The 26,853-nt window shown below is 45.0% G+C and overlaps 1 protein-coding gene across 3 annotated transcripts; it reads left to right on the top strand.

Annotated features, from left to right (window-relative positions):
• The first annotated feature begins 470 nt into the window (after window positions 1-470).
• On the top strand, window positions 471-25,939 carry LOC141802051 (mechanosensitive cation channel TMEM63B-like). 3 transcript variants are annotated; one of them, XM_074685474.1, is made up of 23 exons: window positions 471-849; window positions 11,922-12,140; window positions 12,564-12,643; window positions 15,891-15,981; window positions 16,081-16,118; window positions 16,255-16,397; window positions 18,080-18,131; window positions 18,225-18,333; window positions 19,103-19,173; window positions 19,311-19,391; window positions 19,480-19,603; window positions 20,022-20,155; window positions 20,313-20,450; window positions 20,542-20,695; window positions 20,803-20,909; window positions 21,767-21,853; window positions 21,934-21,999; window positions 22,080-22,242; window positions 22,321-22,426; window positions 22,531-22,698; window positions 22,882-22,997; window positions 23,078-23,161; window positions 23,290-25,939. In XM_074685474.1, exons 2-23 carry the CDS (start codon window positions 11,949-11,951, stop codon window positions 23,482-23,484), a joined length of 2,499 nt encoding a protein of 832 aa, XP_074541575.1. In that variant the 5' UTR covers window positions 471-849; window positions 11,922-11,948; the 3' UTR covers window positions 23,485-25,939. The 3 variants fall into 3 exon arrangements, with proteins under 3 accessions (XP_074541575.1, XP_074541569.1, XP_074541562.1); XM_074685468.1 differs by having other exon boundaries at window positions 23,287-25,939; XM_074685461.1 differs by having other exon boundaries at window positions 23,284-25,939.
• Window positions 25,940-26,853: the final 914 nt, after the last annotated feature.

Genomic DNA, 26,853 nt, shown 5'->3' with positions numbered 1-26,853 from the left:
CTCCTCACACCTCATATCTTTGCCTGGTCTTATTCTCTTTTATTTTCTTTTATTCCCTTTTACTTGCTTTTTATTTGTTTTTTAATTGTTTTTAAAATGTTTTGTTTTATGTTTGTCTTTTTTCTTTTAATCCCATTATATTCCAGTCTAAAGTGAATTATTGGATTGTGATCTGTTTTATTAAATCTATTCTATTCTTCTGACCCAGGTGCAGACAGGTGGAGCAGTCTGGTGATTTAAGCTTTTCTTTTCTTTTTTTTCACCCTTTTTTTGTTCGTTTTTTTTTTTTTTTTTTTTTTTGACATGTTTAATAAAACACAAAAACCATCATTATGGAGCCGTTTCTGACAGAGCTTCTTCATTCCGATGATAATTTGATGTTTAGACACCCCCATGTTAGAGCGGTGTTGACAGGTTGGACTCTTATTGTGAAGGTCTGGTGTTGGCGCCCCCTGCCGCTGGCCGGGAGAACTCCCTCCATCAGTGTTCCTGACGGTCCTGTCGTCTTCTTCTCACCCCAGCAGCGGCGGCAGCAGTAGCGGCAGCAGCAGCGGCTCCGCTCGTGTCTATTCCCGGAGAGACCGCCTCCATTTTCTCTCCGACACCCGGCGGAGGCGCAGCGGCCGCAGCAGGGCGTGCAGGCGGCGGAGAGACACGCTCCTCTCGGCCGTGGAGCTTTCAAACCTCGGGGCGTGAATCAGCCTTTTTTTCTGGGATGGCGGCGCTGCGGCAGGACGCGGCCGGGGCGGCGGTGGATTTGTGAGGATTTAACGGCTCGTTTTGTGCGGTGACCAGTGTTTGTGACGGGGCAGAGGAGCAGAAGGACGAGGGTCTGCTTCGGATGGTCAGGTACAGGCTTTCTTCTAATTGGTTTATTTATGACGGGCTTCATTCTGCGGCTCTGATAACCCGCTTTGTTTGATCTGCTCAGCGGCTCGATTAGCGGCACACAGGCCGCTGCAGCAGCCTCACCGGCGGCCTGTCGGCGGACATGGCTCCGTTTCCACCCGGACAGCATCCATCCAGCCTCCGTACGGCTCCGTGGATGTGTGGGGGGTGGGTGGGGGTGTCGGTTATATAATGTGTGCGCAGAGGACACACCGAGCTGTCCGTCCGTCTGTCTGCTGCTGTAATGTGATTTCACCTCAGACTGACGGACTGACAGCAGCCCTGTGTGTGCACACACACCCTCTGTTTCTCTCACACACACATGCTTCATTTCACACACTGTCCTCTCCTCTCTGCCCGCTTCCTCGGCTCTCTGGCGGGGTGTCGGTGACATTGTGTCCGGACGGATGCTCGGTGCTGAGGCCGGACTGCAGGTGCAGCAGGGCCGCTGAGAGAGACAACAATACTGATCTTAAAAACCACATTTCCACCAGAAAAGACCAGAATGTGACGTGTCTGAGGTGTTTCCTACACCCCTGAGCTGAGTCTGAACATTAGGCCTCATTTCATCAACATCACCTGATCAGAAACAGGCTGAGTGAGGAAGATGAGGCTACAGACTTCATCAACATGAGCTCAGGAAGATGGATCCACTGTGAGCAGAGAGCAGTTCATTCACACTTTTATTAATGCTGCACAAGAAGCTGAAAGTTTAGCCCCTATGTGATTAAATATCAGCTGTTTGTTGGATTATCTGAGGTCATTCCTGTGTGTGACAAACATTTTAAAAACAGTAAACAGTTAATGAGTAATCTCTGCAAGCGTCTGGTGTAGAGGTCCTCAGGTGGAGCGCTCGCAGGTGACTCGGTCATGTGACCTTGGAGCCGCTCAGAGAGACCAAACCTGTTTCAAAACATCCACTCATCAGGCTGTTTACAGAGAAATCTGAGCTTTCATTTACACAACAAACTGAAGGGTTCAAGCAGAGAGCGTCCTCCAGGAAAACTCCAATTTGATTTCTGAGGGTCGGACTGAGCGTTGAAGGGTCAGAGGTCAAATCTCTCTGTGACCCCCTCACAGCTTCACTCCGCTTTTGGTGCTTTTGTTTCCAAACTAAGCAGTGTTTGATTTTTTGAGATGATGGTTTTCTGCTTCCTTTTTGCAGCTCTGGAGTCTCGTTGAGTCTTAGTGTCAAACAGGAGTCGAGTTGTTCTCCTGTAGCTTTGTGTCTTTGTAGTTGTTTGTTGTCTGAAATGGGATTTGGTGCTCCTTTTGTGCTGTATTTTCTGTCACTAAGGCCTGGTTGTAGTTTTTGTGTGTCTTTGTAGTTGTTTTTGGTCTTTGTAGTTCTGTATCTTTTCTTTTTTTTATAGTTTTACTCTGTCATTGACTTTGGTCGTTGTAGTTGTTTGTATCTTTTTGTTTTGTATCTTTTTTGTTGCGTCTTTGTTGTTTTCAGTCTTTAAAGGTTTTTTTGTAACTTTATGTTTTTGTAGTTTGTGCGTGTCTTTGCAGTAGTTTTGTATCTTTATGTTTTTGTGTGTCTCTGTAGTTGTTTTGTGCCTATGTATCCAGTTAGCATCTTTGCAGATTTGTCCCTTTTTGTTGTAGTTGTTTGTCTTTGTTGTTGTTAGTCTTGTTAGTTTTCTGTGTAATTGTAGTTGATTTGTGTCTTTGTAGTTGTTTGTAACTTTTTGTCTTAGCTGTTTTTTTTTTTTTTTGCGTATTTGGATTTGTTTGTGTATCTTATTGTTTCTCTCCTTTTGTGTTGTTTTCTGTTTATGTTATTGTTGTCGTCAGTCTTGGTAGTAGTCTGTGTCCTTGTAGTTGTTTTGTGTCTTATCTTTTCTTTAGTTTCTGTGTTTTCTGTTGATATTGTTGTTGTCAGTCTTTGTAGTGGCTGAATGTGTTTGTATTTTTGTAGTTTGTCTCCTACCATATGTGTCTTATACTTGTAGTTCTTTGATGTTGCTTCCTGTCTCTTTGTAGTTGATTGTTGCCAGTAATGCTTTGATCCTGAGAAGTTAACGTGTGTTTTTGTCGTTGCTTTGTGTGTTGTTGTTTTGTTGTGAAATCTCTCTGGTTGTTTTTGTTTTGGTTTGGTATTTAGTATCTTTTTTGTCTCTCTTGTTGTTGTTTTTGTCCCTCCCTGCTTTTTTGATTGATGCAGTTTTTTGGTGGATGTTTTTTTCAGTACCATATTTTGAGTCCCCTCCTACAAACCCTGCTGTCAGAGCTCTGATGGTTCACTCTCCCATCATGCACTGGGGCTGACCTGTGATTTTGTGACTTTATTTCTTTACGAAGCTGGGGCAGAGTGGAGTGTCTGACAGCAGACTCAGAGCTGGAGATGTGTGTGGATGGAGTGATCTTCCCACAGTGTGTGTGTGTGTTGTGTGTGTGTTAAACACACTCAGAGTGATGCCAGAGCTAGCTGAGGTTAGCCACAGAGCGTGGAGTTGAAAGCTTCAGAAACAATCAAACCAGACGTCTGCTGTAGATAAAACCGGGACCATGAATAAATAAACGTGTTGATGGTAAATAAAATATCTGAGTCAAACTGATCAGTGTGAAACTATTTCACAACAAAATCACAATTAAAGAGCCAAAACTCCCTGTTTGAGAGTGAAAAACTCACCTGTTGGACCAAAAATCAGCAAAACTCAAGATTATATACATGTGAGGGTGAAACTCAGAGAACAAAGTGTCCGTCACGTTTCCTGATCAATAATCAATAACTGCTCTGTTTAAGACATCAACAACAAAGAGAGTCAACATGACACAACGCAAAATACACACACATCAACTTCATGCCACCACAAGCGGCCTCTGGTCTGAACACTTGAAGCCTCTGCTCAAGTATTTAAAACTGCAGTTCCTGGAGTGTCCACTAGGGTCAGTCTGCAGGGAGAGCAGACACCACATAAACAGCCATTCAAAGAGATGATCTTTACAACAGAAATAAACGTTTTACGGCAGGGAACAATGTTCAGTCTGAGGAGTCTGCTGACGATAGGCTTCAAAACACTGCTTCAGAAACAGACAGGTGACATCACAGAGACGAGGTCCACTCAATATACAGTCACTACAGTCTACTATACACAAAAATATACTACTACACACAACTACACACTGTTACACACTTTTACACTAATGTACCACTACACACAACTTTACTCTACTGCTGACAATTACACAATAGTACACTACTACACACTACTACATACAACACAAATACTTACTTTTCCACAAATACATACAACTACATATTAATAAACACTAATATACTGCAGTACACACTATAACACACCACTGTACAGAACTACACACAGTAACTACACACTACTACAAAGAATTACACACAACTACTGACAATCACACACACTACTACACGAAAATTCACACAGCTACACATAACTACTCACTACTACACTCTACTACACACTATTGTCCACAAGAGCATAGTACTACATATGACAACATACAACTATACACTGTTACACACTTTAACACTAATGTACCACTACACAGAACTTCACTCTACTGCTGACAATTACACAATGCTACACTACTACACACTACTACATACTACACAAATACATACTTTTTTCCCAAATACACATGAATACACTACAGTACACAATTACAAACTACTTTACAGAACCACACAGTTACTACACACTACTACAAAGAATTACACACAATTACTGACAATCACACACTACTACACGAAAAATTCACACAGCTACACATAACTACTCACTACAACACTCTACTACACACTCGTGTACACAAACCATAGTACTACACGTAACTACATTCAACTACATACTGTTACACACTTCTACACTAATGTACCACTACACACAGCTACACACTACTGCTAAAAATACACAATACTTCACAACTACACTACAAACTTCTACATACTACACAAATACATACTACTACACACTAATACACTGCAGTACACACATTTACACACCACTACACATAACTTCATACAATTACACATTGTTACACACTTCTACAATAATGCAGTTTTACACACAACTTCACACTTTTGCTAACAATTACACAATACTACATACTACACACTACTACTTTTTCACAAATACTACACATTATTACACACTAATACACTGCAGTACACACAATAACATACCACTATACAGAACTACACACAGCTACAATGCATGACTACACAGAACTATACAAAGATACTACACACTCCTACACAGAATTACACACAACTACAGACAAACACACACACTGCTACACAAAACCTTACGCAGCTGCACACAACTACACACAACTACACAAAACTGCTTTGAGACTCCAACAGTTGAGAATGTAACAGCAACTCAGAGATTAACACACACACTGTAGCACACACTAAAACACACACACTGAAACCTTCCCTCCCTCTCTTTCTGAGATTTGGTTACCTGTGGTCATGACTCAGGTGTGTGTGTGGTTGTGTGTGTGGATGTGTGTGTGAAGTGAAACCTGACCCCTGGAGTAGAATCTGTTTTTTTTTTTTCCATACACAGGTCATGTTCTGGCTCCGCCCCCTCAGCTCTCAGGTGTTGTTGTTGTTGTTGTTGTTGTTGTTGATGTTTGTAACTGAAGCTCTGAAATCTGAGCAGAGTAGCTGGAGGCAGCGCTGCATTCACTGACCCCTGGAAGTTTTACTCTCAGTTTGAATCAAAGTTCAGGAATATGAAAAACAAAGAATTGAAATGTGACGTTTCTGTGCTGCTCTTAAACGCACCTCTGCAGGTGACCTTTGACCTGGTTTGAGCTCAGAGGAAGGAGACAGATGCGAAATGATCCAGAATATAGTATTTAGCATTACTTGTGTGTTCCTGAAAGATTATGATAAAAATGTGTGCTTATAAATTCCACACAGCCATGTTTAGTGTCTTGGCACCCTGCTGTGACGCTTTTCACTCACCTGTAGTTATTACACAGAGTCAGAGTGATTGACAGAGTGTGTGGGGCATCTGTGAGGCGTTCAGGGGCCCAGAGTTCAGAGCGACACATGCTGAGAGCTGATAACACCTTCAGTTACAGCGCTGAGCAACGTCTGTCTGAACGACAACAACAAGAAATGTCTTCACTGTTATTGGCGTGAGCTGGTCCCCTGAGAACACCTGAGAACACCTGAGAACAGCTGAGCATCAGGAGCAGGACCAACATCATGGAAGTGTGCTCCACCTGAACCCTGACGCCACAGAACCGGGTCTGAACCCTGACCTCTGAGGCAGACCACCACAGATACCCTCCCCCGTCTGTGTTTGTGACTGTCAGAATGTACACATGTAATCTTTGAAGACACACACACACAATCTCTGTCTCACACACACTCACACACACTCAGATGTTATCTGTGAGCTGCAGACGTCAGCAGGATGTAGAAATGTGGTCTTGGTCTTTTTTTAGCAGCTGGATGATTCGTCTGTTTCTTCTCTGAATCTTTAAACCTCAAAGAGCTTCAGCTGTTTGTCTGAATCCACCGATTAGCCTGTTAGCATGCTAGCATGCTAGCCTGATGGGGACAACAGGGAGCTGAGGACTAACAGAGGCCAAAAGGGGGACCATGACACAGCAAAGAAACAAGACTTACAAAATCCGAAAACAAAGCAAAGCTAACTGAGGCTAGTTAGCTATACAGACATAGCTAAGCTAACAGAGTAAAGCTTAAGTATTGGGAAGGAGCTGAGTAAATGGTGGCTTTTAGAAATGTTACAGCTAGTTTAGGCTAACAAAGCTAGTGAAGATTTTAGAACAGAGCTGCTGCTGATGTCTGGATTGCAGGACAAATCCACGCTAACAGGAGCTAGTTACAGTTTTCAGACACAACAAAGCTAACAGTGGTTAGCTGCAGTTTCAGAACAGAGCAAAGCTAACATAAGCTCGCGGCAGATTCAGGAAGAGCAAAGCTAATAGAGGCTAGCTCCAGTTTTCAGACAGAGCAAAGCTTACACAAGCTAGCTGTAGATTCAGAACACAGGAAAGCTAATAGAGGCTAGCTCATGTTTTCAGACAGACCAAAGCTAACAGAGGCTAATGTACGGGTCAGAGCTAATGGGCACTGATCCAAGTATTCTGCTTCATAGAACCCAGCTTGCATATGATAGTTTAAGTATCAGGACGGAGCTAGCAAGGAGCAAATCTGATCCAGAAGAATGATTGGAGCATGGCTAAGCTAGCAGGGGCTAGCCGAGGTTTGGGGGTAAAAAGGCTATTATTTTTATCAGGGGTTAGCTTTAATCAGCTGTTATAGTTTCTGTTTTTTCTGATGCTGGGCGCTATGCTAATATGAGCTAATTCAAGAGGACCATGCTAATCTGGGCTCATGGGACTCCAAGGGTATGGCTAAACTATCAGTGAGATCCAAGATAATAGTAGAGGACAGAGCTAAGCTAACTAAGGCTAGCTCATGTCTTATGTTGTTTTTAGCTGTGGCTAAGCTAATAATGCTAATAGAGGTCAAAACGACACAAACAGAGCTAACAGGTCACTAGGTGTGAGGTCCTGCAGGATGAGGGGGTCAGCTGAGGGTCTACACCAGGTGTTGATCCATCGGGAGCTTTGTGTGTGTGTGTGTGTGTGTGTGTGTGTGTGTGTGTGTGTGTGTGTGTGTGTGTGTGTGTGTGTGTGTGTGTGTGTGTGTGTGTGCGTGCGTGTGTGTGTGTGTGTGTGTGTGTGAGAGAGAGAGAGAGAGAGAGTGAGAGTGATGCAGTGTGTCTGCAGCTCTGAGGCTGGAGGCTTCAGATGAGTCATGCTGCTGCTGCTGCACCATGACAACAGAGAGAGAAAGTGTGTGTGTGTGTGTGTGTGTGTGTGTGTGTGTGTGTGTGTGTGTGTGTGTGTGTGTGTTTGTCTGAATGACGCTGAACTGGTGGAATATTCCAGATTTAAACATCGCTGCACACACTCTCACAGAAACAACAGAGGGAAGGATCCTGTCCTGATGCTTTAATCACAGCCTCTATGAAAAACAACCTTTAATTTACTGAACGGGGAGACAAATGTGTCCTGAAGGGGGCGCTGGAGACATCCTACGGTCTTTACGAGGATCCATCCTCTTGAGAGCAGGATGAGGATGTGTGATGAGGAAGGTACCAGAAGCATGAAAACCTGTGAAAACAGACGGTGAGGTGATGGAGGTGATCTGTGAGGGTTTGTTATTCAGCTGACACAACTCACTGAGGAGGCTCAGGTAACACACCTGGGGCCTGGACTACGAAGCAGGATTTACACACCTGGGATCTCTCTCTGTTACCTGAGTTGACTTAACGAGGAAATTGCTATCTTGATAGGACTCAGGCTGGTTGGGACTAGAATGGGCAGGCCATTGTTTAAGAGACCTGGTTGATCTCTGATCCAGAACTCTGCCCGCTCCAGAGCAGCTCGTTCAGCTTGAGTTGCCATGGTGATTTATACTGGTGAGAAGTGAACCAGCGTTGTAGGACGGAAACCCAGGGTGATGTCTGAAGCTGCAGCGATAACAGGTCTATCTATAATGCGTGGTGTACCTCCTTCACTTTCATGGCGTAATTAGTTAACTGGCCAGTTGTTTGCAGTGCATGTGCATACGGCTAACGCTACGGCTAAATGGGCTGTTCCATAACAGTATGTGGGACATAACACCAAGTGGTACGGATCAGTACAGTTTGGTACGGGTCTGATCAGTAAAGCCTGAGGCAACCGTACCCTTCTTGGTAAGCTGGATCCCTGAGCGTGACGCCATAGCGGCACGGCACAGTGTACCCAGTATAAATACAACAAACTGTTGGGCTGTTCGTGACGCCATTTTCCAAACAAAAAGAAAGTTCTTTTCATAAAGTCGACTGGAGATTTAAACAAGGCAGGGTTATGTGTTGTTCTTTGTCTTTCCACCAATCAATGGACTGCAGTGTTTCTAGCTTCACCTTCCAGGGTCGGACAGAAGGGTACCAAAAAGTGGGACGGTATGGGTCGGTAAATTGGATAGCTGTCCCAGGATTAGTCAATGGAAAGGCTACGAAATGTGTGCCGTACCGAAATAAACCGAACTGAACCAGATCTGCACCAGATCTTTGTACAATGATGAGGCCATCACTTAATGAGCTCCTGACTGGTTCATAACAGGTTGGAGGGGGTGGGACTCAAACACCAAGGTCTGCCCATAGCTCCCCACAGAGTGTAGGCCTTAAAGAGACAGCAGCTAAAACAATTTTTTTCAGAGGTTGAAATACAGTGGGGAAAATAAGTATTGAGCACGTCAACTTTTTTCTCATTACATTCATTTCCAAAGATACAATTCAAACAAAATTTCTCCCAGACATTGGTATTAACTCAAATAATCCACACATGAAAAGAAATCACAACGTTCAGGTCCATAAATAATGATTATGGTGAATTAAGTACGAAAGCACAGGGAGAAAAGAATTGAACACACCATGGAAAGGCTGTATACTTTGGCAAGGAAATGCACCATACCACCTGAAATCTGTCAGTTATTATTACTTGAACTTCCACTTAGTGCAAACCAACATCAGCTGGGCTAGAGCAAATTGATGGTCCTATAAAAAGGTGTTTTTTCACCAAGCAGTTAAATACCACACACCTCATGATGGGTAAAGGCAAAGAGCTCTCTGAAGACATTCACAACCTGATTGTTGCTCAGCATCAGAATGGAACTGGTTACAGACTTATATCAAAGCACCTGAATATTCCAGTCAGCACCGTTGGGGCCATTATTCACAAGTGGAAGAAGCACCACCTTACCATCAACAGGCCACGCACAGGAGCTCCTTGAAGATTTCTGACCAGGGAGTCAGAAAGATAGTCAGAAGAGTACTCAACGAGCCAAGGACCACCCTGAAAGTGCTCCAGAAAGACTTGGAGGCAGCAGGTACAATTGTTACAGAGAAAACAATAGGCAATGCACTCCACCGCCATGGCCTCTATGGACGCTCAGCCCACAAGACTCCATTCCTCAAGAAAAGGCATGTTGAAGCTGGTTTAAAGTTTGCTAAACAGCATCTTGACAAGCCTGTAGAAAACTGGGAGAATGTTGTCTGGTCAGATGAGACCAAAACTGAACTTTTGGGCTGTCATACTACAGACCATGTTTGGAGGAGAAATGGCTCTGCACATCAGCCAAAAAACACTACACCAACAGTGAAGTTTGGAGGTGGAAGCATCATGGCATGGGGTTGTTTCTCATCTCATGGTGTTGGCAAACTTCATATAACTGACGGAGCAATGAATGGAGCCATGTATGGGGAAATTCTTGATCTGAATCTGCTGCCATCCACCAGGATGATGAAGATGAGACGTGGCTGGACCTTCCAGCAGGACAACCATCCAAAACACACGGCAAAGTTGACTCTCAAATGGTTTCAAAAAAAGAAAATCAATCTGTTAGAATGGCCTAGTCAATCACCTGACTTCAATCCAACTGAACATTTGTGGAAAGAAGTAAAGAAAAGGGTTCACCAGAGGGCACCAAAGAATATTCCAGATTTAAAGACAATGTGCAGAGGAATGGGCCAAAATCACACCTGAGCAGTGTGGGCCATTAGTTCAAACATACAAGAAGCTTCTGGAAGCTGTCATTGCAAACAAAGGCTTCTCCACTAAGTATTAGATGAGTCTCAGTTAGAGTGTTCAATACTTTATTCCTGTGTTATCGTACTTAATTCACCATAATCATTATTTATGGACCTGACCATTGTGATTTCTTTCATGTGTGGATTATTTGAGTTAGTACCAATGTCTGGGAGAAATTCAGTTTGAATTGCATCTTTGGAAATAAATGTGAAAAGGAAAAAGTTGACGCGTTCAGTACTTATTTTCTCCACTGTAATTCACTTCTTTACTTGATATTTCAAAATAAAAGCTTCTTCCCTTTGTCTGTCACTTTCAGTAAACACAGATCGTTAGTATGAGAAGAAACCTAAACAATAAAATGAACACCAGGCTGTTTGGGTCATTTTTGATGGTTGTAGTTGTAGTTTCATCACTTCCTGTTTATATGTCTGCGATGAAGGCGTCACATCGTGGTCGAACAAGCGTTAACTTTCAGTTTTATTTGAACCTTTATGTTGTGTATTTGTGTATTCCTCAGAGCGCTCAGCTGTGAACTGGTCCTCTAAGAGCAGCTGATCTATAATTCAGTGCCTCAGATGTTTCTTTGTTCTCCCCTCTGCTCGCTCTGTGATGTCACGATGACATCATCAGCTGGAGCGCCGTCACTGCGGTTTTGTAACAAACGCTCGCCGGGGCGTGAAAAAGTGGGTCAGGCGCTGAAGGTGGGGTTACTGTGGCAACGGGATCAGTGGGTCACAAAGGAGGAAGCAGTGTCAGAGGCATGCTGGGTAATGTAGTCCACTGTGAGGTCTCTGTGCTGTAGCTTTTTTTTTTTTGGAGTATGTTCACCCCAGAAACTCCCAGAATGCACTGCTGTGTCTGGTTTTATTTTCATTCTCTTCATGAATTTTGTGGTTTTATTTTGAAGTGATCTCTTTTTTTACCTTCCCGCTGAAGTGAAGAGACCTGGTCCGGTCTGGTCTGGTCTGATCTGGACTGGTTTCGTCCCTCTGCTCTCTCCTCCCAGTTTGTTTGAATCGTCTCCTGGTTGTTGGAGGAAACAAACAGAATTAGATGGAACTTTTCAGAGGAAGTCCTGAACCATCAGAGACCTGATCAAACCGACCCCCCTTTCCACTGAATCCAGTTTTTATAGCAGGAAATCCAGACCCTGACCCTGCTGTGTGTGTTTGGGTCACACTCTGGCGTAAAGGATGAATCTTCTGGATGTGATGAGCTGTTATTTGTTGGTCCGAGTCTGTTCTGGGAGTTACCCACCCTTCTGTGTGTGTGTGTGTGTGTGTGTGTGTGTGTGTGTGTGTGTGTGTGTGTGTGTGTGTGTGTGTGTGTGTGTGTGTGTGTGTGTGTGTAAGAGAGAGCACACTTCCTCTTGTTCCAGGTCTGGATCTCAGGTGTCCGCTCTAACATCTCCTTTTTTCCTCCCTCAGGTTCTCTGCGAGGATGTGGAAGTGAGCATGCTCAAAGCCCTGATCGTTACCATGGCGATATATGGCGGCGGCCAGGCGTGCAGCGGGCAGGACAACTGCTCCGCCCACAGCGAGTCCAAAGACTACTGCTACTCCGCCCGCATCCGCAGCACCGTGCTGCAGGGCCTGCCGTTCGGAGGAGTGCCCACCGTGCTCGCCCTCGACTTCATGTGCTTCCTGGTGAGTGGCTACTGCACATGCTCAGTACGAACCCAGCACAGGTCAGGGTCAGGGTCTCAGCAGGTCTTTGTTGGACTGGTTTACCTGCGTTTTGATTGGTGGAGCTTCTAATTGGTCGTACTCCTCTATCAGATGATCATCGGCATCCTCTGTGCAGTGCATTGTGGGTGATTAGTCTTATTGATGAGCCTGCAGTGTAGAGTGTTGAATCAGGGAGCAGGGTGCATTGTGGGAGCTGCTGAGTGTACTGTGTGATGTTCACTGACCGTAGGAAAAATCAATCCTGAGCTTTTATTGATCGACACACATTCTGCTGAACACTAGGGCTCTTATTTTGGTAGTATTCCCCTCATTTCCTGTCTGAGTGTCTCTGACCTGGCTCTGTGTGTGTAACAGGAAGTCTTCATCTCTCCTTTTCCTCAGGTGCTCCTCTTCGTCTTCTCCATCCTGAGGAAAGTGGCGTGGGACTATGGACGCCTGGCGCTGGTCACTGACGCTGACAGGTAAACACAGCTGAGGTCAGAGTGATGTCATCAGAGTGATGTCATCAGAGGGTGGGTGGAGCACATGAGGGTCAGGTCCCATCTGAGGGTCTCGATGTGTTTAAGGACTGAGTGTCTGTTGATCCTGATGAAGTGAGATCGTGTTTGTCTCCTTGGGCGCTCTCTGTCTCCTTCTCTGTCTCCTTCTCTGTCTCCTTCATCTCTCTCTCTTTCTCTTCCCTGTATCCTTCAGCTCTCTTTGTCTCCTTCCCTGTGTCCTTCCCTTTCCCCTTAAGCTCTCCCTGTCCCCCTCTCTGTCTCCTTCAGCTCTCTTTGTCTCCTCTGTCTCCTTCATCTTACTCTGTCTCCTTCTCTGTCTCCTTCAGCTCTCTCTTTGTCTCCTTCCCTGTGTCCTTCAGCTCTATCTGTCTCCTCCTCTGTCTCCTCCTCTGTCTCCTTCTCTGTCTCCTTCTCTGTCTCCTTCTCTGTCTCCTTCAGCTCTCTCTGTCTCCTTCCCTGTATCCTTCAGCTCTCTTTGTCTCCTTCCCTGTGTCCTTCCCTTTCCCCTTCAGCTCTCCCTATCCCCCTCTCTGTCTCCTTCTCTTTGTCTCCTCTTTCTCCTTCATCTTACTCTGTCTCCTTCTCTGTCTCCTTCTCTGTCTCCTTCCCTGTGTCCTTCAGCTCTCTCTGTCTCCTCCTCTGTGTCCTCCTCTGTCTCCTTCAGCTCTCTCTGTCTCCTTCCATGTCTCCTTCAGCTCTCTTTGTCTCCTCTGTCTCCTTCAGCTCTCTCTGTCTCCTTCTCTGTCTCCTTCAGCTCTCTTTGTCTCCTCTGTCTCCTTCAGCTCCCTCTGTCTCCTTCTCTGTGTCCATCCCTTTTTCCTGTAGCTCTCCCTGTCTCCCTCCCTGTCTCCTTCTCTGTCTCCTTCAGCTCTCTCTGTCTTCTTCTCTGTCTCCTTCCCTGTGTCCTTCACTTTCTCCTTCAGCTCTCCCTGTAACCTTCTCTGTCTTCTTCTCTGTCTCCTTCTCTGTCTCCCTCTCTGTCTCCTTCTCTGTCCCCTTCCTGTCTTCCTTTCTGCCTCCTGCTCTGTCTTCTTCTTTGTCTTCACCTCTGTCTCCTTCAGCTCTCCTTCCTGTTTTCTCTCTGATGTTAAATCAAACTATGAGCTCGTCCTCTGCTGATTTATCCCCTCAGTAAACAGTTTTCTCACTCACAGCTGATGTTCGGTCAGTCGGCTCAGGAGCAGAGGAGTCAGCATCCTCAAACACCTCCTGTTTGGCTCAGTCCTCCTTTAAATCAGCCGCCAACAGCTTCATGGAAACACGTTATGTCTTTAATCTGAACTTTACGTCTGTTTTCACTTTTATCTGGAAAAATAACAAATTTATTTTCATAACACAATGACTTTATTTGAATCAGTTTAGTAATTGTACGACTTAATTTTGGAACATTATGATTTTATTTTCAACTTCACATCTCAGCATCTTTGTTTTAAGTTTTATTTCCTAATTTATGATTTTATTTTAACTTTTTGTCTTGAAACATGATGAATTTATCCCATCTTTAATTTCATAACGTTATGATTTTATTTCAACTTCTTGATTAATTACATTTTTTGTAATATTACCACTTTGATTTTTTTCTTACTTTAAGATCATAAAAGTATGATATTTATTTATTTTATCACAATCTATTTTCCTAAGTATAACAAATGTATTTAAACATTTTTTTAACTTTAATATCCTTATACTTTAACTTTATTTCTGTTAAACTACTACTTTGTTTTTTAATATTACAACTTTGTTTCATTATAAATGTCCTGATATCGTGATTTATTTAATATTTCTTATGTTAATCTTTTAACATTTCAACATTTTATCAACCTCCCAACATTTGACTGTATTTTAAAAACAAAGATCCAGACTGCAGTCTTTCAGGCAGCCACAGGGGGGCGCATGCTGATTGGACCATGTGCTTCAGAGGGTCTCTGACTCAGACCTGGATGATTGTGAACCTGTGGTTTATAAGTCTTTCTGTTATCGTGTAATCTCCCTCGCAGCCTGACTTTACAGCGCTTTAATCCTCAGGTGATGAATCGGTGACGCCGTCTGTGATTGGTGGATGATCTGTAGGAAACATCACCGTGTTAGTGTGACCTCACTGCTTTGATTTTCTGTTTCTTTCTTTCTGAAGACTGAAGAAACGTTTCAGCGACCTGGAGGAGCGGGAATAGTATGTTACTGCTGCCTCCATGTTGTCCTGTCAGCTTACATCTTCCTCCTCCTCCTCCTCCTCCTCCTCCTCCTCCTCCTCCTCCTCGTCTTCCTCCTCTTCTATCTCTTCTTCTTTCATTAACACTAACACATGTTTCTGGTTTCAGCTCCTGTTTGCTCAGAGCTCCTGTATGGGGGCGTTTAGCGCCACCCTGTGGTTCTGATGTTGGTTCTTTAAGACGTTTTTATTCATACTGACAGTTTCACATGGGGACAGAATTTTAGAAGCGTCGGATTTCAGCCTGTGTTTTATTTCCTGTGAGGTTTGTTGTCTTTTTCCTGCCTCCATCAGTGATTTTTTAAACAGTTGATTTATTAAAGACTCAAAGTAACCCTGAGTGATTTCTAAAACTATGAAATTAGCAACATTCACATTTAACAAACTGGTTGGTTTGACTGAAACTAAACCATTTCTGATCCTCTTGATTCTTGAGTTTCCATTAATGAGCGTAAACCTGGACAGGTGGCGCTAATCTCCCCCCATACACCCGTAATACTGATGATGTTTACACTGTTACATAGAGTTTAACCGCTCTCTGTGGCTAATCTGATGCTAACAGATAATCTGCTAGCATATATGTTGCTAAAAGCTGTGATGCTAACAGATGATGCTAACGTATGTGATGCTAACATTGCTCCGCGTTTCTCTTCACTGTGACGTTAAATCAGCCGAAGACGAGACAGAGATAACTATGAGCCGGTCAAAAGGTAACAGGTTGTTTGTTTTTGTGTGTGTTTGTGTTTTTGACCCTGTGACGTGCTAGCTAGCTCATTGGCTAACTCCTCTACATGGTCGGCTAGCACGCTCACATCTGGAACCCCTGAGCTGTTTGTGTTCAGGTGTTCAGACTTCAGCTGATCCTGTGTTTGGTGAAACTTTCTGCTCCCGTTAGCTCCTCTGTGTTCAGTCTTAGAGCTCAGACAAGAGGTCAAAGGTCAGAGCGGCTACGTGCTAACAGCGAACGGTCAGCTGACTGCTTCCTGTTTGTGTCCACAGCGTCGCCTCAGCCATGCACTCAGAGACACCTGACCGCTATGAACGCCTCACCTCCGTCTCCAGCTCGGTGGACTTCGAACAGAGAGACAACGTAAGGGCCCTTCATCATCATCATCATCATCATCATCATCATCATCATCATCATCAGTCAGTGGATCAGTGTGTGACGATGTTGTGTTTCTCTCTGCAGGGCTTCTGCTCGTGGTTGACTGCGATCTTCAGAATAAAGTGAGTACACTGAGCATTTCAAACCAAAACAGTAGATAGAGGTTGTGTTAGCGCCCCCCTGTGGTAGGGAGGCTAACGTGAACACCAAAGAGCACTCAGCTCTCTCCTCCTCCTCGTCCTCCTTTTCCTCCTGCAGGGATGAAGAGATCAGAGAGAAGTGTGGTGAGGACGCCGTTCACTACCTGTCCTTCCAGCGTCACATCATCGGCCTGCTGGTTGTAGTCGGCGTCCTCTCCGTTGGCATCGTCCTGCCCGTCAACTTTTCTGGAGATCTGCTGGGTGAGAACATCATCATCATCATCATCTTCATCCCTTCATCTTCATCATCATTATTTTAACCATCACCACAGCTTCACCCGTTAAACAGTCAGATATGATGCAGAGGAGCTGGAGCTAAACTCCTCTGCTAGCTGATATAGCATTTAGGTTAGCTCCTCTGTTAGCTGGATGCTAACCGAGTCAGCTCGCCTGAGAGGGAAGCAGCTGCTGACTCTGGATCTGGATCTGGATCTCATGTGTTCTTTTACTGTCTGGTTGGTTTTAGTCAGGATTCTGAACAAGGACGCGTTCTTAAACCAGGGAGCTCCTGGACCACCTTCTAAAGAAGGTAACGGATCAGAGCTGCAGGGGGTCTGTAGACCTGATGGACTCCTGTAGGTCTGTGTATGTGGGTCTGTAGATCTCGGCTCTGTGGTTCTGTAGGTCTGTAGGTCTGTGTTTGGTGTCTGATGGTAGTCTCTGGTCTGTACCCGGACTCTGTCCCCTCAGGTCTTTTATTTTGTAGCAGCAGTGATGAGATCTTTAACTTCAGAAAACTACAAAAACAAATAATCAGGATTAAAAAGAGTTTACCTCTGAGGTTACCGCCTCGTTAAAGACTTATTTATACATCTACAGGTTTCAAGATTACAGTCCTAATCTGACGAGATTAGTGTGAAAACTAAAGTGGTGATGTTACGAGATTACAGTCGAAAAAAGTCGAAGTTACAGTTGAAAAAGAAAGTCACTTAACAGGATCGAAGTTAGAAAAGAAGATTATGTTAAAAGATTTAAGTTAAGAAAAGATGTAATTTTACAAAATTTTTATAAAAAGAGCAGCAATCAAATAAGGTCAAAGTAAAAAATAAGTCTTTATTTTACGAGTTTAAAGAGAAAAAAAATCATAATTTTACGAGATTGCATTAGAAAGAAAGTTGTCGTATGAGTCTGGAGTCAAAAAGTCAGTCTGTTAAAGTTTGAAAAAGTATTTAACAGGCATCATTTTGAGAAGTTGAAGTTAAAAAAGGGTCAAATTAGAAAAAGTTTAAGGTCAAAATAAAATTGTGATGTCACAAGTTAAAAGTCTAAATAAAGTCTTCATGTTATGAGATCAGAGATTAGTTGAAGTCATTTTACTTTAAATTTCTACGCTGAAAATTAAGTCGTTGAGTTTGAAATTAGTCTAGACTTTAAATTTTTTGAGACTTAAATTCAGACTTTGTTCAGGCTTTAATGAGACTTTGGACTTTATTTGGACTTTGTGAAAGTTTGATTCTTGAAATGCTCTCAGTGTTTGTTGAGGCCTAATCCTGTCTTGGTCTTCTTGAAGTGGCTCTTGTGACAAAGCTCTGAGTGAACCAACATGTTTGTGATGTTATTTTATTTCTGTAGTCATTAATATGTTCCTCAGCTGGAGAGTGTGGGGCTTGTTTTACTCTGGTAGGTAGTTTGAGGAGCTCTGAAGCTCCATGGTGATGTGTTCCTGTGAGTAGACGTTAGAGTACCTGAACCTGGACTCTCTGAGCTTCACTTCATGTTTGTGACTGTGGTGGGTCCTGTAGATCCTGAACCAGCAACATTTAGAAACCCGCGCCCTTCATTCATTCATTCATTCATTCAGTCATTCATTCGTTCATTTGTTCATTTGTTCATTCATTCCATGTGGAGTGTTTTCACTCTGATGTCTGATCTCTTTGTTCCAGAAAACAACGCCTACAGCTTTGGACGCACCACGATAGCTAACCTGAAGTCTGGGTAAGTCTCTGTCCCTCAGATCAGACCCTCAGATCATACAAACACAAAGACCTGAGACCCTCTGACGTTCATGTGATGTGTTTCTGTGTCCAGGACCAACCTGCTGTGGCTGCACACGGTGTTCGCCTTCATGTATCTGCTCCTGACCGTCTACAGCATGAGAAGACACACGTCCAAGATGCACTACAAGGAGGACGACCTGGTACAGTAGTGATGGATTCAGTCCGACTCTGAGACTTTTCCCCTCTGACCTTTTTCTCTCTCTTACTTTGACCTTGCTCTGACCTCTTTGACCTTTCTTTGACCTTCCTCTGATCTCTATGACCTACCTTTGACCTCTCTAACACATCTTTCTGACATTTTTTAACTCTCTGACCCCTCTTTCTGACCTCTTTGACCTTTCTTTGACCTTTCTTTGACCTTCCTCTGACATCTTAAACCTACCTTTTGACCTCTTCAAGACCTCTCCCTGACATTTTTAACTTTCTGACCCCTCTTTGACCTTACTCTGACCTCGTTGACTTAACTCTGACCTCTCTAACACATCTTTTTGACATTTTTTTAACTCTCTCACCCCTCTTTCTGACCTCTTTGACCTTCCTCTGACATTTTTGACCTACCTCTGACCTCTCTAACACCTATATCTGACATTTTTTTAACTCTCTGACCCTTTTCTGACCTCTTTGACCTTTCTTTGACCTTCATTGAACTTCTTTGACCTACCTCTGACCTCCCTAACGCCCTGTTCTGTCATTTTTTAACTCCCTGACCCCTCTTTCTGACCTTTCTTTGACCTTCCTCTGACATCTTGACCTACCTCTGACCTCTATAACACCTCTCTCTGACATTTTTTAACTCTCTGACCCCTCTTTCTGACCTCTTTGACCTTCCTTTTCACTTCACTCTGATATCTCTCTGACCTCCCTGACCCCATATTTCTCTGGGTTCAATCCCTCATCTTTGTTTTGCAGGTGAAGCGAACTTTATTCATTAACGGGATCTCTAAATACGCCGAGGAGACTCAGATCAAACAACACTTTGAGTAAGTTCTCGGACCGTCCTCTGAGACCTTTGAGGAGGACATGCTTTAAAGATGCTCCTACCTGTAAAGTGACCCTCAGTCGTCATGTTTACCTGTTCAGGTGTGGCAGTAGAGGTAAAGTCTTTGTTGTTTTTCAGGCAGGCATACGAAAACTGCACGGTGCTGGAGGCTCGGATCTGCTACAACGTGGCCAAACTGATGTCTCTGAACGCAGAGAGGTGAGACACACATGGCCCAGGTCATGCTGGGAAATACAGGTGAGTGGAAGCAGATTAACTCACACAGCTGTGCGTGTGTGTGTACCAGGAAGAAGACAGAGCGCAGTAAGAAGTTCTTCACAGACCTGATGGCGAAGGAACACGTTCCGACCATGATCAACCCCAAACCCTGCGGACATCTCTGCTGCTGCGCCATCACCGGCTGCGAGGAGGTGATGCTGTAGCTAATGCTAACACTCAGCTCACACACACATACAGCCTGTGGGGGGTTACAGATCGTATAATAAAAAAATAGGTGGAGTTTTTTATCCTCTGCTCTGATTGGTTCGCTGTCTTGTGATGAGATGTTTATCTGAAGCGACTCATCAGAGATGGAGATGTTTAATTATAGCTCAAGTGTGTTTTATTTTAGCCTCTAAGCGTTTCATTGTGAAAGACTGGGGTTCAATAAATGCTGCTTTAAGCTGGTGTGAAGATCTATCACTTTGGCGCCCCCCTGTGGACAAACTGTTCTCAGCTCAGAGAGGATCAGACTTTTTGAAATTATCGGTGTCATCAGGTTATCTGGTTGTTAACATGGTAGCATGTTAGCACGTTACCAATAAAGCAATGCCCCGCTTTGTCCTGCAGGAGGAGGCGGTGAGCTTCTACACCAAGAGGGAAGCCAAACTGAAGGAGGAGTACAGGAAGGAGAAGGAGAAGGTCCACACAAAACCGCTCGGCATGGCCTTCGTCACCTTCCAGAACGAGGCCATGACCGCCATGTAAGACGCCACCTGACCCCGCCCCTTTCCCACCCTTACCCCCACTCCTGTTTCTCGTATACAGCCTGTAAAACATTCAGTACGTCAGTTTTCTAGTTGGTCAATTTTTCTGCTCTGACTCCGCCCCCTCTCCCTGGCCACGCCCACCCCTCCTCAGTATCCTGAAGGACTTCAACGCCTGTCAGGTTCAGGGCTGCCGCTGTCGTCAGGAGCCTCAGTCCTCTCAGTTCAGCGAGTCTCTTCACGTCCACAACTGGAGCGTCTCGTACGCCCCCGACCCGCAGAACGTCCGCTGGTACGTTCCCAAGCTCCACCCGTCTAAACCCTTTGGACACACACACACACCTAACGCACCCTAAGCTGACGTGTCCTGTTCCCTCCTGCAGGGAGCACCTGTCTCTGGGTGGGATCTCCTGGTGGATCCGCTGCTTCATCATCAACTGTATCCTCTTCCTCCTGCTCTTTTTCCTCACCACGCCTGCCATCATCATCTCCACCATGGACAAGTTCAACGTCACCAAACCCGTCGAGTACCTCAACGTAAGAACTACGATCCTGCCGGACACTAGGGGTCAAAATGATCACTCACTCTCTGTCGGTCTGTCTGTTTGTTTATTTATTTGTTTATTTGTTTCTTCCTTCCACAGAACCCGATCGTCACTCAGTTCTTCCCCACTCTGCTGCTCTGGGCTTTCTCCGCTCTGCTGCCCACCATCGTCTATTACTCTGCCTTCTTCGAGGCTCACTGGACCAGGTAATCAATCACCTGTTCAACACCATTTAAAATCGTTAGTTTCACCTCAATTTGACACGATTTTATCCTATTTCAAACCTTAATTCAATAATGGTTTGACATTATTGTGACCTTTGATTTGACTGAAGTAGACCACTGATTTCGACCTTGATTTTAACCCCTTTTTAACCCTGATTTATGGCTCCATTTCACATACATTTATTTGACTGTGATCTTTGATTTCTGTTTGATTTTGACCCTATTTGTGGCTAAATTGGACCTTAATCATATCATTGGTAACTTTCTGATTTCATCTAAGTCTGACCCTTGGTTTCTCCATGCTTTCTATACGGTCAGTGCTTATTTGACCCTTCTCTGACCGTTGATTTGCCAGCAGTTTTACTCCAATTTTGACCTTGATTTGACCCACTTTAACTATTTATTCGTACTCTAAATTTCCATCCTAGATTGAACATCAATTTTTCCTTGATATGAATCCTTTGTGACTTGATTTGACTATGGTGTGACCCTGATTTTGACCTTGAATTGATCACGTCTTTTAACCGTAGCTGCTGATCAGGTTGATTTTAACCTCATGTGTTGCCTGAATTTGACCCTGATAACTTCATTGGTTTTTCAATGATTCCAGCTGATTTTGAGCCCCACTACGTCCCTGCTCTCTCCAGAGTTAGGCCTTTATTTCACCCTGACTTTGACCTTTTTTTGAGCCTTCAGGCTAAATTTTCCCAGATTTCATCCTTGAGTGATCTCTAAATTGTCCTTTGTTTAACTTCATTTATGGCTTGATCTGATGGTAGTTTGAACTTGATATTTCAACCCTCATTTTGACTCTTGTTTGACCCTTTTCTGTCCCTCAGGTCTGGAGAGAACAGGACGACGATGCACAAGTGTTACACCTTCCTGATCTTCATGGTTCTGCTGCTGCCATCTCTGGGACTGAGCAGGTAACACACCTGAGAATCAGTGTGGCTGTGACCTTTGACCTCTGCTGTCCTCTCTGTAACCTCGGTCTCTGCCTTTCCAGCCTGGATGTTTTCTTCCGCTGGCTCTTTGATAAGAAGTTCCTGGCTGATGCTAAAGTCCGATTTGAGTGAGTAGAGGTCATGATGAACCCGAGTCCTGCTACTCGCGTCAGACTCTTCCTACCTGACACATCTCTCTGTCCTCCAGGTGTGTCTTCCTGCCAGATAACGGCGCTTTCTTCGTGAACTACGTCATCGCCTCGGCATTCATCGGTAACGCCATGGACCTGCTGAGGATCCCCGGTCTGCTCATGTACATGATCCGCCTGTGCCTCGCTCGCTCCGCAGCCGACCGCCGCAACGTCAAGAGGGTGAGCACAGAGTTACAGCCTGTGGGGGGCGCTGTTCTGTCTGTGTCACACTTCTAACCCTGACTTTGGTTCCTGCAGCATCAGGCCTACGAGTTCCAGTTTGGAGCGGCGTACGCCTGGATGATGAACGTCTTCACCGTGGTGATGGCCTACAGCATCACCTGCCCCATCATCGTCCCATTTGGTACGCCCAACTACACCTCCCATGATGCTTTGCTCCTTCTACTCTTTTCCATTTATAAAACATGAAAATATAACACATGTGGCCCCCCCCCCCTCCTCCTCCAGGTCTGATGTACATGCTGCTGAAGCACCTGGTGGACAGGTACAACATGTACTACGCCTACCTGCCCTCCAAGCTGGACAAGAAGATCCACTCAGGAGCCGTCACCCAAGTGGTGGCCGCACCCATCCTCTGCCTCTTCTGGCTGCTCTTCTTCTCCACCATGCGCACAGGTGAGCCCCGCCCCCTGCTGGTGGACCACTGAAACACCTCAAACAGAGTCCCATGTTAAAACAAACTGCAGTTCCCTGAGGGTCCACTAGAGTCCGTCTCGCTGCAGCTCATTTTTCTCTTTCATGCCAACATTCTGGATTTTGCTGAATGCTAGCTGATGCTAACTGCTAATCTGCCCCCAGGTTTTGAGACGCCGACTTCCATGTTCACCCTGGTGGTCCTGATCGTCACCATCGTGGTGTGTCTGTCTCACGTTTGCTTCGGACACTTCAAGTACCTCAGCGCTCACAACTACAAGGTGAGGGGTACCCCGTCCCTGAGGGTGGCGTTAAAAACTCGGACGACGTTTTTCAGACTCTGACTCTGTGTCTGTTTCAGATCGACACCAAGGAGACCGACGTGGACGCTGTGGAGAACGGACGTCCGGCTCGGCCCACGTCCTCTCCCACCACCAAGTCTCAGGTGAGGGTTTCTGTCTTCTTTTCATCAGAGCGACACGTTAAGCTTCCACATGTTCACGGAGCCCATGCTAACCCCGGCTGCTGTTGTTTTTCCTCTGGTCGTGGTTGTTTGGTGCGTGTTTGCAGCAGCAGCAGCAGCAGCAGCAGATGTACATCGCTCAGGTGCTGCAGGACCCAAACTCAGACGAGCCGGGCGGGGGGAGCGGCGAGGAGGACCGAGGCTCGTCTCAGGACGAGGAGATGCTAAACGGAGGGAACAGCATCAACGAGGCGGATTTTCAGTCAGGGGAGGACAGTCTGATAGCCAACGAGGTCCACCAGTAGCAGGGGGTGGAGCTAGAGGGAGAGGGAGGAGCTTGAGGGTCGTTGCTCACGCGACGGTGAAAAAAAAGCTGACTGGAGAATCCCTACACATACAAACACACATCGAGCTAGTATGACACGGTTAGCTCCTCCCCCTCCCTGCTCGAAGACTTGACCCTGACCTCCGACGCCGGCGCCGGGTCGCCAACATCCAGTCCCTGCACGCCTGTGGAGCCTTGATGGACGTCAGACTGTCTCCACAGGAAGTCACTGTACATAACCACTAAGTCAAAAGTTTCTTTCCTTTTTTCTCGGGGGGGCGGGGGCGGGGTTTCAAATTCGTGCCTGGGCTGGATTTTGTTCGTTCGCACTTGTGTCTTGACTCCTGACGGGTCGCAGGAACTCGACCTGTTTCGGGGTTAACGCTGACACTCTCCCCCCCTTTTCGTGATGTTGGACGCCGCAGCCATCCTCCGACATCAGAGCGCTGAATTCTCTCGTAGCGGTAGAAGCTTCGCTTGCGCCGACGCTCTGCGGACTCCTCCCTGTTTCACCAGTTTTCTGTTTGTGGAACTTTCCGTGAGTCATGGATGTTTTCAGTTCCTTCCACTCGTCACCTGGACTTCCTGGATTTCTTTGACCTGCCAAGCTTTCGCTGCATGTTGTTCAAAGCTCCAGATGGATGACATCATCTCATTCAGGTGATGATGTCATCTGTGCCAGGGCTTTAGTGGCCAATGACATGGGCCGGTCCTCCCCTTTACCCCAGCAGCTCATCCCTCCACCTCCCGATGTTTCAGCTCCACGCTCCGGCTGGACGTCTGCGGTTTGATTTCACCTGATGGACCTTAACCACGAACACGGCGACGGGACTGGGGATGTTTGTGTCTGTAGGTTTAGCAGCAGACTCTTTTCATTCGTGGTCAGAGAGCACAAGAGACGCTCCCACACTTCCAGCAGCAGCAGCAGTCACGGAGCGTGCTCGTGGTGAGTCTGAGCCGGGTAGACGCTGAAGAGCAGCGCTTTTCATCTGGACGCTCTACCCTCACCTCCTGAAGCCGCCAGGATCCTCAAGGGAAAAGACTTCTGTTTGTGTGTGTTCTGAAGCGTGTGTGTGTGTGTGTGTGTGTGTGTGTGTGTGTGTGTGTGTGTGTGTCCTGAAGCTTATTGTTGCCCAACCTGCGTCATAACGGTGCAACGCCATCACCTGGTCACCCTGAAACAAGCCTCACACTGACCTGAACTCCAACGCTTCTCAAACCCTGTTTCTGCAGAATCAGAGCTACCACATCTGAGACAGGAAGGAGGATGTAGCTTAGCTTAGCCTAGCCTAGCCTAGTTTAGCTTAGCCCAAAGGCCTGAAGCCGAGAGGAATCTGATCATAACCCGTCTCACCCCCTGAAGGGTCTCCTCTTCAGAAACAAAGTCTGTAACCTACAGGGTTTGGTCGGTAGCTTTAGCGTCTTTGTCGCGTTAGCTAGCTTACAGGTGACCTGTCTCACTGAAAACCTTCAGAGTAAACCACAGCAGAGCTTTATGTTGAGTCAAATAAAGTGTGTTCTGCCCATGCTCCGTCTGTCTATCGTCCTCTGATAGATCTATAACAGATCTACATGATCTACATCTCACACACTCTTTAATCTCAGGCTGCTGACTTTAACACACTCAGCTCAGCTACTGTCTCTTTAAGAAACATCAAGGCCCTGTGGCACTATCTCTTTAAAGTTGAAAAGTCTCTCTTCTAGATATCTGCCTGATCCTAATCCACACTTTAAAATAAGAATATCAGCTCCAACATTACAGGTTATTCCTGAATGCTACTTCTCTATACGCAGCACATCAAAGTCTCCATGGCAACACAACGCTAGCTGATGAAGTTTAGTAGAGAGTAGAGAGATCTGTGATGGTGGACACTGGAGCCTAACTGTCAGACAGAAAAAGGACAGAAGAGCAGAAGAAAGAGAAACAGGAGAGCGATAGAGCACGAGCTACAGGCTAAAGCACGGGCTAATGGCTAACACACAAGCTTAGACTAAAACATGGGCTAAGGGCTAAAATATCAGCTTAAAGGCTTAATTACAAGCAAAAGGCTAGAACAAGCTAACCCCTAAAACACCAGCCAAAGGCAAGTTTAAGGCTTAAACAAAAGTTAAAAGCTAAAACACAAGCTAAAGGCTTAAACATTGGCAAAAAGGCTTAAACACAAGCTAAAGGCTAAATCACGAGCAAAAGGCTAGAACAAGCTGAATCCTAAAACACCAGCTAATGGTTGAAACACAAGCAAGAGACTTAAACATTGGCTAAAACATTAGCTAAAGGCTAAAACACAAGTTAAATGTTAAAACACAGGTAGAGGGGCGAAAACACAGGCTAAAGGCTAAAGCACGAGCTAAAGGCTTAAACATAAGCCAAAGACTCAAACACAAGCTTAAAGCTAAAACACAAGCTTAGACATAAACATGGGCTAAGGGCTAAACTCAGGCTAAGAACTAAAACATCAGCTACAGGCTAAATCACAAGTAAATGGCTAGCTAGAACGAGCTAATGCCTAAACACAAGCTAAAGGTTGAAACTTGAGCTAAATGCTGAAACATTGGCTAAAACATTAGCAAATGGGTAAAACATGAGTTTGAGGAGAAAACACAAGCTAAAGGCTAAAACGCAGGTTAACTGTTAAAACACAGGTAAAAGGGGAAAAACATGGGCTAAAGGCTAAATCATGAGCTAAAGGCTTAAACACAAGCTTAGACATAAACATGGGCTAAGGGCTAAAACACAGGCTAAAAACTAAAACATCAGCTGAAGGCTAAATCACAAGTAATTGGCTAGAACAAGCTAATGCCTAAACACAAGCTAAAGGTTGAAACACTGGCTAAAACATATGCCAAAGGGTAAAACACGAGTTTGATGTTAATACACAAGCTAAAGGCTTAAACAGAGGTAGAAGGGTGAAAACATGGGCTAAAGGCTAAATCACAAGCAATAGGCTAAGTCACAGGCTAAATGCTTAAACACCGGCTAATGGTTGAAACATGGTCTAATGGCTATAACACAAGCTAAAGACTTAAACACAGGCTAAAGGCTAAAACACGAGTTAAAGGTTTATATACAAGCTCATTGCTAAAATACAGGCTAAAGGCTCAAATGCAGGGAAAGGTCTAAAACATGGGCTTATGGCTTAAAAGTTTACGTCTGAATAAGATCTTAAAGGTTTGACTTCGCTCTTCCCTCGGGCCCCTCTCTAGACGAAAACAGAGAAAACCTGACAGCAGAGCTTTAGAAATAAAACTCTGAAGGCCACGGCCTCGTGGACCTCGAGGTCGTGACGCGTCCTTGTAAACATTAAACGAACATTAAGTTTTTTCTTTAAGTTTTTAAATCTGAATCTTT

This window comes from Halichoeres trimaculatus, unplaced genomic scaffold, assembly GCF_033239565.1.
Source record: "Halichoeres trimaculatus isolate MK-OKI-2021-1 unplaced genomic scaffold, fHalTri1.1 fHalTri1_scaffold_2, whole genome shotgun sequence".
Classification (NCBI taxonomy): Eukaryota; Metazoa; Chordata; class Actinopteri; order Labriformes; family Labridae; genus Halichoeres; species Halichoeres trimaculatus.
This window is presented reverse-complemented; position numbering and strand designations above follow the sequence as displayed.

Coding starts and splice junctions, on each gene's coding strand:
- LOC141802051 (XM_074685461.1), top strand. CDS start 11,949: ATGCTCAAAGCCCTGATCGTTACCATGGCGATATATGGCGGCGGCCAG. Junction 18,132..18,224: donor ATAGCTAACCTGAAGTCTGG/GTAAGTCTCTGT, acceptor TTCTGTGTCCAG/GACCAACCTGCTGTGGCTGC. Junction 20,156..20,312: donor AACGAGGCCATGACCGCCAT/GTAAGACGCCAC, acceptor ACCCCTCCTCAG/TATCCTGAAGGACTTCAACG.